This window comes from Takifugu rubripes, chromosome 15 (assembly GCF_901000725.2).
Source record: "Takifugu rubripes chromosome 15, fTakRub1.2, whole genome shotgun sequence".
Lineage (NCBI taxonomy): Eukaryota > Metazoa > Chordata > Actinopteri > Tetraodontiformes > Tetraodontidae > Takifugu > Takifugu rubripes.
Genome location: NC_042299.1, coordinates 13,766,621 through 13,777,878, shown reverse-complemented (window position 1 = coordinate 13,777,878; position 11,258 = coordinate 13,766,621). Strand labels below are relative to the sequence as shown.

General features: G+C 43.3%; 2 protein-coding genes across 4 annotated transcripts in view; both read right to left on the bottom strand.

Moving 5' to 3' along the window:
* The window catches only part of lrch2 (leucine-rich repeats and calponin homology (CH) domain containing 2), a 17,264-nt gene extending 15,349 nt beyond the window's left edge, over positions 1-1,915 (bottom strand). For 2 of the 3 annotated variants that reach the window (XM_011611570.2, XM_029848342.1), the window contains exon 1: positions 1,606-1,915. In XM_011611570.2, coding sequence (XP_011609872.1) covers positions 1,606-1,840 — 235 coding nt within the window. In that variant the 5' untranslated portion in view covers positions 1,841-1,915. The remainder of the gene's footprint in view (positions 1-1,605) is intronic. The other variant, XM_003971256.3, reaches the window with a different exon arrangement.
* A 1,090-nt stretch (positions 1,916-3,005) lies between these two features.
* Positions 3,006-10,551, bottom strand: wdr44 (WD repeat domain 44). The gene is made up of 20 exons (XM_011611569.2): positions 9,988-10,551; positions 9,323-9,356; positions 8,648-8,713; positions 7,831-8,404; positions 7,501-7,640; positions 7,325-7,420; positions 7,112-7,248; positions 6,951-7,034; positions 6,768-6,874; positions 6,406-6,557; positions 6,177-6,315; positions 6,037-6,098; positions 5,827-5,943; positions 5,148-5,270; positions 4,881-5,072; positions 4,691-4,792; positions 4,483-4,598; positions 4,191-4,318; positions 3,958-4,092; positions 3,006-3,876 (listed from the first exon to the last, which is right to left on the bottom strand). The coding sequence occupies exons 1-20, from the start codon at positions 10,062-10,064 to the stop codon at positions 3,788-3,790; spliced, it is 2,670 nt and encodes an 889-aa protein (XP_011609871.2). The 5' UTR covers positions 10,065-10,551; the 3' UTR covers positions 3,006-3,787.
* Between the last annotated feature and the right edge of the window lie 707 nt (positions 10,552-11,258).

Here is an 11,258-nt window from a genome sequence, read left to right as displayed (position 1 = left end):
TGCTGCCCATTATTCCGATGGAGCCCCCATGGTCATATAGCCGCTATAGCTGCAGTTAGCAATTGAATTTGTTTACACGCTGAGCTAAATGACAAAGAGCGCACCCACCTATTTATGCTTCAAGAGATTCCAGAGTTAAAACAGAAAGAACAAAAGAACAAGAATCTTCCAAAAAAAAAAAACCTTCTTAAAACTTTGCAGAACGCAGCCTTGAGCGTGTGAAAGGCGTAGCTGCGAGGTGCTTATCTCGCTCTGTACATCTGGAAGTGAGATTTGCTCCTGGCACACCTTTTTTTTTTCTCTCTGTTTTTGTTCAAGGCACCAAAATTAGGATGCAAAGAGGACGGCTGCGATGATGGGAGCAGGAGATGAGAGATTTGACAGCGAAATCTGCGCCGACTCGACAAACGCGGCCTTATTTTTAGGCAGCCATGCTCATCAATGCTGTGACAGAGAACCAGAGCACAGTCGGCCCAGTCATCCAGAAATAGTACTTCCTGGTTTGTCTGTTGTTTCTAAAGCAGCTTGTGTTTCACACTTAAACAGCTAAACGGTTGAATGAAAAAGAAAAAGCAATCTGAGTCCAGTGGTTAATTTTAAACAGCTTTGACCTGAACAAAATCACTTAGTGGTTTATATTTTACAGAGCAAATGGTGCTGAGTGATATCTACTATTAAATACATGCTTAAAGCTATTTAAACATTATTTTCTAATCCAGTTTTGAGGGAGTAAAATAGGAAACGTGGTACAAACGGAAACCAAACGCCCCAAAGTAAGGAACTTTCTAAAAAGCTTTGGACTTGCCCTGACCTGCACAAGCTGGAGTTAACTCAATCTGGAATGTCAGCCCCTGAGAAGAACTCGTCAGTCTGTTCCAGATTCAAGATAATCTGCACCGAAATGATATAAATTGATGATGGCTGTTGTGTCAGACATGTCCAGAGTGGCCGACCCTGATGTAAAAGCCTTCACAGAACAGTTATTAATGCTGACCTACTGACTGTACACAGTATTCTAATCCACATCTGGCACCAAAATCATCAGCAACATATTTCCCTTCTCTCCCTGGTTATCACGCTGCCCCCATGGAAAGGGGGGTGTGCACCATCTTTTGTCTGATACTGAAAATAAAACTCAAATGTGCGGCACAGATATGGTCCATTGAGCAGGACTGGCCTTTCCGGATCATTCATATTCTTCTCCGGCGGCCCGGTGCCAAATGGACCGTGACGCGCCGAGCGGTGCCGCGGAGCAGCGCCTGACCTGGGTGCGCCTGTCGCCTCTTTCATGTGTCTCAAGGGGGCTGCAGGAAGCGTCAAAACCGACAACCGCACGACCGCGTAAGCTCGCCGAGCAGAACGCATGGCGAAATAGATGAGCCACACGGTAATTACGACCAGGATGTGCGTGTGAAGGTTCACAGCGAGCGGCTCGGGGGTCGGTACAGCCCCGAAATTATGTCTCCTGCGTGTTTAAAAATAAATAAATAAATAAAAATCCATTCATCGTGCGGGGAAGCTGCCCTCAAGCGCGCAAATCGACGCGCAATTTCACGTTATTGACTCCGGTGGTCTCGCACGACGCACGCGGGCGCAGCGACCCACCTGCTTGTGTAGTATCGGTCAGATCGTAGCTCAACCCCGGGTACTCCCTCAGCTTCCTGCCGCTCAGGTTCAGTATCCCCGAGCTCACGGCATCCTCCAGAACCCGGTCCAGGCTGCGGGCCGTGTGGGGCTGGTGCTGGTACTGGCTCACTCCTGGGCTCCAGTGAGGTCCGCTAGAGTAGTGATGGCTTTGTAGAGCCGTGACAGCTCCCACACCTCCCTGACTAGACGCCATTTTCGTAAAAAAAGAAATTACTCCCTCAATAATAACAGCGCACAGCGGCAGTTCCTCCGCCCATGCGCATTTAGGGGCGCGTACCCGGGATGATCGCTAGGGGGCGGACTCCTGCTGCTACTGGTGATAATGGTGATGATGTGGTGGGTTTGGTGGCCATTTTAGGCTTGTTATCCTTACTCCACCTAAAGTCACACTCCCACCAACGCACTACACGTGCCCTTTGATACGAAAACATCAGCACTTTCATTAACTGGCCAGATTTCTGTCTATTTAGTCTTTGCCCTCACAGCCCTGGTCAGACAGACTGATGGAGAGCTTGGAATGATTAAATTACCCGGGTTCTGTTTGAATTATAACTGCACTAGTGCCAGACAGAGCCATGTTTCATAAACGAAAAAAATGAGGGGCCACTAGACTACACAGAGATTTACCTATTGGAATTTAATTACCTTAAGGATGTCAAACATAATTTGAGTCCTCATGAGTGTTGGAAGACATGGGTTCTGTAAAGTATGATAGAACGGCTTTGGATGGCATTTGTCATGGGGTGGGGAAAAGAATAATCTATAAATTGTATACGTGTGTGTGAAGAAGTAATCTGCAGTATTTGAGGCGGTCTCGACTGAACAGCGCCCCCGTATGGTGGCCAATAATAATCGTCAGTGGATTCAGACCCTGAACACAAACTTCCTCTCACTATCTGCACATAAAAAGCCAGAACAAGAAAAAAACATCCCGTTTTCATATATGTGCTGCCAATAATCATTATGCTGACATTAACATGACCCCGTTTTCTTTTTCCAGATTACATTAGAAGAAAATGTATGAGCGTGAACTGAGTCTTGCTCAATAAGATCAACTGACTCATGGTTTGATGAACCCACTTGTCTGACGCTCCTCTGTGCTTGAGTAAAATCCCCACTGCTGTAGCAGAAGGTCACAACAACCTGTCAATCACAGCTTTTACACCCTCTTAAAGCTTTTTCTGTTAGAGATTTTGGCTGAAATTACCAATTATTTGGCTCACACGGTCACGACATTGTGTGATAAATGATGCCTAACTGTGCAGGTTTCATTACTGTGAAACTTTACATATTGATCAGTCTGGTTACCTATTTAAACATATTATTAGTTAATTCTTGAAAGTAAGGATATTAACAGGTATTTGGGGGAGTTTTATTGAGCAAATGAATACAGCCTGTCTGGTTGCATTAACAAAAGCACTAAAAATCCAAAGACAAACATTGAATTTATGGTATTCTTCCTTTAATATAATGAAATGTGCTTTTATTGATTAAAACAATTATCAAAAGTACGCAAGAGCCAGAATTGTTCCTGAAAAAATAAAGATAGCCGTTATCCACTGTAACCGCAGATTTCCCGGTGTGTTTACTCATTTGTGTTTAATGGAACGCTTCAGAAGTACAATTTTTATTTTTTTTATTTCTTAGGCACTATTAACTTGTAACTAATGATTTGAAACCATCTTCAGGACAAATGATTCCTCTTTACAAAGGACACATTGATATTTGTGACAGTGTATTTATGTAAATTACACAAGTGTCAAACCAGTAAGGTGCCGATACTGTTACAAATAGTCTTCAAGCTATATTCCACCTTGATCATTAATTTGTAAAATTAACATAAATCGGAGCAGATTTTGTGTCTGCACGTATTTACAGTAGTATTTCGTTTTCAAATATCAAACCATTCACAGTTTCTTGGTATTAAAGATAAAATACAAAGGAGACAGTGAGCCGCCACACGTCTGGTGTTCCACAGTCCTCTCAGCCGCTGCCGTGTATCCCTGTTGTCCAGAAAAAGCTACAGACAGCTCTGTGTCAGAGCGTTAACCAGCGTAGGTAGTTTGGTGTCGATGTCCTCCATCTTTAGGACTCATCTCCAACAGACAGACCTGGCGTTGTCGAGCAGGAGCTCGAGTGCTTAGTACTTTTTTACATTGATGAACACCTTAATGGCTCCAGTGAAGTCAGCAGAGAGTAGTACCTCTGTGTGGTCTGTCTTTAGGGCTCCTGGAATGATCAATGACACATGTAAAGCACCAAAATAGAGACAGCCCTCTTGTCATTGAGAGTTTGTGAATGTCAAAGTACCAGATGGAATGGTTTCAGAGTCTACGGAGTCCAGGCTCTTGCACTCTTCCTCTGGTTTCTCTGCTCCAGTTTCTTGTGGAATAATAAGGCTGGGGTGGGGTGCAAAGATGGCGGAGGTGACCACTGCGTTGTGTGCTGAAACGCCGGTAAGATTTGCCGTCAGTTTGATCATCGGTAAGAGTTTTACACTGGCATGCACGTTAAAAAGAGCTGTCCAGGTCACACGCGGCTACCTTTTATCGCTTCCCAGAAGTCATTGCGGTCTCGTCGCACAGATGTGAACTTGCTCAGGTCGTGATAGGTGCTCCAGATGTACACATATTTGTCCTCAGACCCGCTGACTATGAAGGAGTAGTCGTGACTGACAGGACACAAACCCATAAATCAGGTCAGGTTTTTATGGAGCAAAGTCAATATTCAAGAGGAAAGTCCAAAGTTCACGAGCGAGAACGGATTTGAGAAGCAGAGATTAGAGAGCAGAGATTCTTTTAATGCTTTCATAAAATGCCGGTCAGTGCTCCTCACCTGAAGCTTGCCTTGATCTGACTGCTGCTGTTAACATAACCTTTGTATTTCATGGACAAAGACAAGTCCCTCAGGTCGTACAGACGGATTCGGGAGTCATTTGAGGTCACTAAAATCTGTCAGTTTTGGGAGAAGACAGAATCCATCAAGCTCTCCCTGCTTAATTACACACGTCAAATGGTTGTTGGTGAGCTTGTGGCAGTGATACCTTGTTCTCTCCAGGCAGAGGTTCGATGCCGGTGATTTTGCGTCCAACTTTATTCCTCCCTCTGGTGGACCTCACGTGGATTTGAGTGTGATATTTAAGGCGCTAATGAAGAAGGAGAAGGAAAAGGAGACTTGGTGAAATCTGGAAAATTGACTGAATACAGGCAGGCGAGGCCGATGTTGCTCGATACCTCTGTGTCGTAGAAGATGCACCTGCCGTCATAGGTGCCGATGACCGCGTACTTCCCGTTCTGGCAGAAATTGGCCGCAGTAATGAGGCGCGTTTGGCCATCCACCTCGTTCCACAGAGCAACCTTCTTGTCTGGAATATTCCAGAGCCGCAGCTTTCCGTCAAGAGAGCCACTTAAAAAGTATCTGTCGTCCTGGAAAGAGGAAGCAGATTTTTGCTATAAATACAGCAGGGGAGTCAGGCTGAAGTGAGGTGTCGCTCAACTCACCCTGGGATGGAACGCGATGGCTGTGACAAAATCGATGTGCTGAAAGCAGCACAGACATTCCCGCCTGGATATGTGCCACAATCTGACAGTTTTATCCATGGACGAGGAAAGCAGGAAGAAGTTCTGGATCGACAAAGCAAAAATTAAACAAGATGAGACAAAAGAGAGAACAACTACAGCCTTGTTCACACTACACAACTCTGTCATCTGGTCAGGAGTCTGGAGGTCAGAGGGTGATCACGCTACATGACTGGTCAGCAACGGGAGTGTTCACACTATACAACTCTCCATCAGCCGGTGTGGCTGCTCTACTCGGTCTCCAAACAATGTTTTGGATCAAGAACTCACAGGAGAAATGACACAGGAAATGCTCTCCGGGTCCTTTGCGCTTTACTATGGCCTCAAAAAACAAAAAGAAATAAGAAGAAACTGGGATCCCGTTGTTCATGCTGCCTGCCCTCATTAGCTGTAGCTCTTTTGACACCACGGCAACAAGCTATAAAGCACACTAAATATCCAGTTGATGGTCCTACTGCTGTCTTGGAGATTTTAAGGCCCGTTGTCTCTGAATGTTTGGCTGCCTCAACTCGATTCGAGGGGCGGAGGGCAAAAAACAGTCGGCATCCTTATGACTGGGCTAAAATTGTGTAGCGTGAACAGGGCAAGGAGAGGCCTTTACCTTGGACCAGGACAAATCCAGAAGGTCTGCGGTGTGACCTTTATACTTGCAGAATGGGACCTGTCGAAAAGGTGCATTCCTATCTTCTGTTTCTGGATCCTCGGGAACAGAACTTGCCTAGAAACAGAGAACCGAGTCACAAATAAAGCAGTAGGTAATATGTGACACTGGTAGAGCTGCACACAAAAAGGTCTTAATGCTTTAACTCACCCCGTGATCATCAGATTTAGAGGAACATAAACTTTCCTGAGAGGGAGAAGGTGAAACTCGACCTGGTAGGAAAAGAACTGTACTTTAACCATCGCTGAATATCCCAAAGAAATTAGGCTTCATTTCACTGCTGAAATTACCTTCAGTGTTGTACTTTAATCTCATGTTATTGAAGTAATCAAAAGCGGTCTTCAACACCCAGATGCGGACCACATTGTCCTGGCCTGCTGTTGCCAGAAGCCTCCCACAGTGAGAAAACTTCATGGTCCAAACGGCACCCTGAGGACAGGAAAAGAAAAGAAGCTGTGAAACAAGACTTCAGAACAGGTTTTTTTTTAAAACCACAAACATCTCCAGACATCCTCTCACCATGTGCTCTCCACTCAGGTCCTGCACAACTTTAACCTGATCGAAGTCGAAGGGACCTTTGAGACTGTGCGCTGCCTTGAACTTGGCGGGTCTGGTGTAGGGCATGCCCTCATCATCGCTCGATGATGGATCGTCTGGGTCTGTGTGGAACACTGACAACATCCAAAACACAAGGCACCACTGAGAATGGTGATAAAACAGTCTCCACAATAAACACTCCCAGCAACTAATGGAATGTCTCGGTATTTGGAGAAACCTTTAAAAATAGCATATGTCAATAAAAGAAAAAGAAAACCTATGGTTTGCTTAACTAAAGTCCAGATAAATCCTGGAAACGTGCCGTAAGACTCCACATTCTTTACCTTCATCTCGCACACTCTTCACTTTATTGACCGCTTTCTCGCCATACTCCTCAGCGAAGTGTTTGGCTTTCTTCACCGATTTTCCCAGGAATTTCTTAAACTGGGTCCTGATTAAAAAGAAATTAAAGAAAAGGTTGAGCTATTCCAACGATGATTATAAAGATTTTTCACGGGGGCGCTCACGTTTTCTGTTTCAGCTTTCCTCCATCCGTGTCGGCCAGTGGCGGCTGAGACTTGTCATCATCGTCTGACTGTGCGGCGTCGTTCCTGAGGAACAGACATTGGCCATCACGCCATCAGATTTTATGTGGGAATTCTACTGGAGAAAAGGTTTTTCTGCATACGTGATGTACTCCTTCGTCCTCCTCATGATGTGGAGAGTGAGGGGGTTAATCCCTGCAGGAAGCTTTTCTTCTGCCTGGATTAGAGGAATCTCCTCCCCAGTGTCCAGATTCTTGATCATCACACTGGCCAGAATTTCCTGGTTTAGGGCGTCGCACACATACACATTTGGTGCGGTTTATATTCAATTAAAACAAACAGAGAAAGCATCTGACCTCATCCGTCAGTTCTCGTCCAGAGTTGGACCGTGGACGCTGAGGGCCAGGAGTCTGTTGCCCGCTCTGGGATGGAGGCTGTTCATCCTCATTCTCCTAAGAATTCATGTTCAAATAGAGCATTCACAGCAACACACGGAGCCATTTGAGGGGCTTTGAACAGACACCTCACTGACCTGTGCTGTCACCACCTTGTCCCCGCTCGTGGCACTGGCTAGATCCAGGGAATGCTGCAGCTCTTTGGTTAGACTCCTTACTGTGCTGCAAGGGGACATCAGGCCAGAAGGTTCCAGAGCATCACTCTGACCTGAAACCACTGCGGGAAAAAAATATCCGAGATATGAAATAATATCCGATGTTCACTTTCTTAAATTACTGGCAACATTAATCAAAGCTGTAGTAAATCCTGAAAGCTAAAAAAACCAAGATGTCCTATTGGACTGGATTAACTTTTCATTGTGATAAGAAGAAAAACATTTTTCAACACTTCATTTTCAATCTACTACCTTCCAGTCCACTTAGCCTCAGAGACTCTTGAGACTTCTTAGAAGGAGGAGGTGGCCTTGGTGGAGGACCCCCACTAGGAGGGGGTGGCCGTGAAGGAGGGGGCTTTTTGGTGCTGGCTACAATGTCTGGTTCCACCGTGAATTGACGTGGGGGTTTGAGAGGCCCAGACGTGTCTAAGTCAACCTGCCTGTCCGTTAGAGAGACCTGGTCTAAAATGTCTGCAGGACTTTGATCCTGCTCCCCCTCAGGCTGTTTCTGTCCCACGGTGCTGGTGATGTCTGGGGGCTGTACCGCTTCCTGTGACGGACCCAACGGTCCTGGAGATTCTGTGGGGTCGTGGGCAGGTAAAGCGCAAGCACCGTTTGTTGCTATACTTTCTTGTTGTTCCTGCTCAGGAAACTGAGGCTGAACCGCTGGCACTGCCGACCCCACGGGAACATCCTGAGCGTCATCGTCCTCCTGATGAATATCATTATCCACCTCTGCTTTTACATCCACATGGAGCTGGTCTAAAAGCTCAGCCCCTTCACCAGCACTTCCCTTTTGACTCTCCTCAATGATGCTGTCAATGATCTATAGAAGAGAAGAAAATAATAATTCAAACAAATACAATTATGAAGCCATTATCTTACTACCCCCACGTCCAGAGAGCTTAAACCACAAGTGATACATGACAGGATAGGTCCCAACTGCTGTGTGTACAACAGGCTCCATTTAAAATCAATGCTAACCACATTTACATGATTAAACAATACTTTCCAAAGATTTAGTTTCAGTTATATTAGACTCACATTGCGCAATAAGAGAAAAACCTACTTGTAAAGGATCATCTTGCTGAGATTCAGACGTGGCTGCCCCACAGCTCTCATTGTCTCCTGCGCTCTGTCAAAAGAAAAAAAAACCCACATTGTTTTTCCAACCACTAATGATCGGTACCTCAATCAACAAGAACATCTTGGATCCATGGTTTTTCCATTTCCATGTCTATTTAAACTACATTTTACTAACCATTCTTTTTTCACAGAAACAGAAAACATGAAAAAAATTAGTCTTTGAATTCAGAGCAGGTTGCTAATGTTTTCACACAGGATTGAAAAGAATAGCTTTCTTTGGAGTTGTTTAAGATGGTCAAACTTGGGATAACCATTCCAAACATCTCCGTATAGCAGCACATACAGTACGTATGCATTTCCTTGAGCGTGCAGATTTTTGGTAAGTCTCAGTTAATGATAACTGAGGGTCATTGTTGATCTAACATATTAATTAACCAGGAAAGAACAAACTATTGAACAGAGAATCAATTTGAACACAACAGAAAAAGCACAAATAAATTGCCAGAAAGGAGGGAGGGATATTTGAGAAAGATCCAGTTGATTCCTATCTACGTGTTGACACTTCTACTGACAAACACAGATGCAGACACAAATATGTAAAAGTGCAACTCAGCAGGAACAGGTTGCTCCAACAATTGCAAGGTTTAGATAAACATACCTGAGCTGAAGGAAGGACAAACTTTGCAGATGACCTAAAGGCAAAGGACACACTTGACAAAATTCACCATCAACAAAGAAGCTTAATAATTAACTGACTTTACCACTTTATACATAAAAAAATAGATATTTTGTTAGGCATTTGAGTTGCCTATTATTAGAATATTAAACCAAAGAAAATCGAGTAAAACCAACACAAACTAGTATTTGTTTGTTAAATGCTAAAATCTAACCAAGAAATCTGCTTTGTTGTGTGGAAGCAAACATGCACCTGGAAGGTGGCCTCAAACCCCCCAGACTCCATAGAAACGGTCAAATTTAGCAGGTTACTTTTGCAAATATTTTCAATAATGTAAACAATGGTCATATAATTCTCGGCAATAGCGATGAAGCAAACTAATACCACTTTAAATATCATGTGACTTGTGAATGATGCACACTCTGCGTGCATCGAAGTGCGTGACACAGCACATTTAATTTAAATCCGTGAAGACAGAAGTGACAGATGTGGGTTTTGTTTTTCAGCTTGGTGCCATCTGTAAAAAATAAGCTTGGTGCTAATTTTACGCTAGCGATTTCAAAAACATACAGGCCATCAAATACTGCAAGCAAAGCTGCCGCCAGCTATTTGCATAGCGTAACATTCTCAAATATATTCCTTCTTACACTTTAGGAGATGGTGTAAAATTTACGTCCTCGGGAGCATCATAGAATTCCTCCGTGTCACTCGTATCTGACGCCATGCTAACATGAATTTATCTCGCTAGGTCAACAAGTTTGGTCGCCAGAAAGCTACCTAAAAACCTAAGATTCGAATAGATTTGTTACGTGCATGAGTTTATCTAGCTGGACCATTTGCCTTAAGTTTTCCCTTTCAATTTTTAAGATTTGGCAGATGCGTCGTCAAACAGCTTCCTGTCACGTCACGTCATATCACGTTACACTAGGCTAGCCAACAGCTAGGCTAACAAATGCAGTCTATTCCAATGACTGACCAACGCCTAAATGCTAACTAGCTTTCCACGCTGTCAAATATAACCTGATTGTAGCGAGACGATCTAAAATAATTTCAACAATAAAGACTGTCGTCCATACAGAAATTAAACCGATTTAGCCAATTGTCAAAACCACAGAATTAATGGATCGCACAATAAACAACAACAGAAACAAAAAATAACATTAACGAGGTAACTAAAAGGGCGGGGCACAGGCAGGCGTTCTTCTTCGTCTATTTTCAAATGCCAATTAAAGATGATGACGATATTTTACCGCCCTCTATTGGTCAGAAACCATCATTGGCGCGCATACAGTATAATAACGCGCAATGGAAAGGATTTTCTCATCTATATTTTCTTGAAAAAAGTTGGAAAATGTAAGGCCGATGTCACCTGATCGTATAAAAAAGAAGATAAAGTTATGTAATGTCAAAAAAGGTGAAAACAATATTCGAATATCCAATGAGAGACCCAAATATCATCATTCATGACATATTTATTTGACAAACAACGGCTCTTTAATGTTTTATTGATACTTTACTACAAAGTAATAGTCTTATTATCACTGTAGAGATCAAATTTGAGCTTGAAAACGTGCCAAAATGAATGTGTAAGAATTCAATTGACCACTCAATGTTAAGTGTGACAAGCACATTTTCGTTAATTTTCTTGATGTCAAACTAGTTCTCATGGTTCATGTAGCATTTCTTTTCCGAAAAACAGAATAAATCCAGTGGTTTATCCTTCGTAAATAATACACAATGCATCTCATTTGATTAAACTACTCATTCAACATCCACCCATCCATTATTGGAAGAGTTCACACAATTTAAAACAAAAACAAAAGAATATCAATGTAGTAACATTTTTTTACATTGTATTTATCTCTGCTAGATGTTTTAATGGAGTTACAGTTCTATTATTTTAAAGAAAGCATTTTAA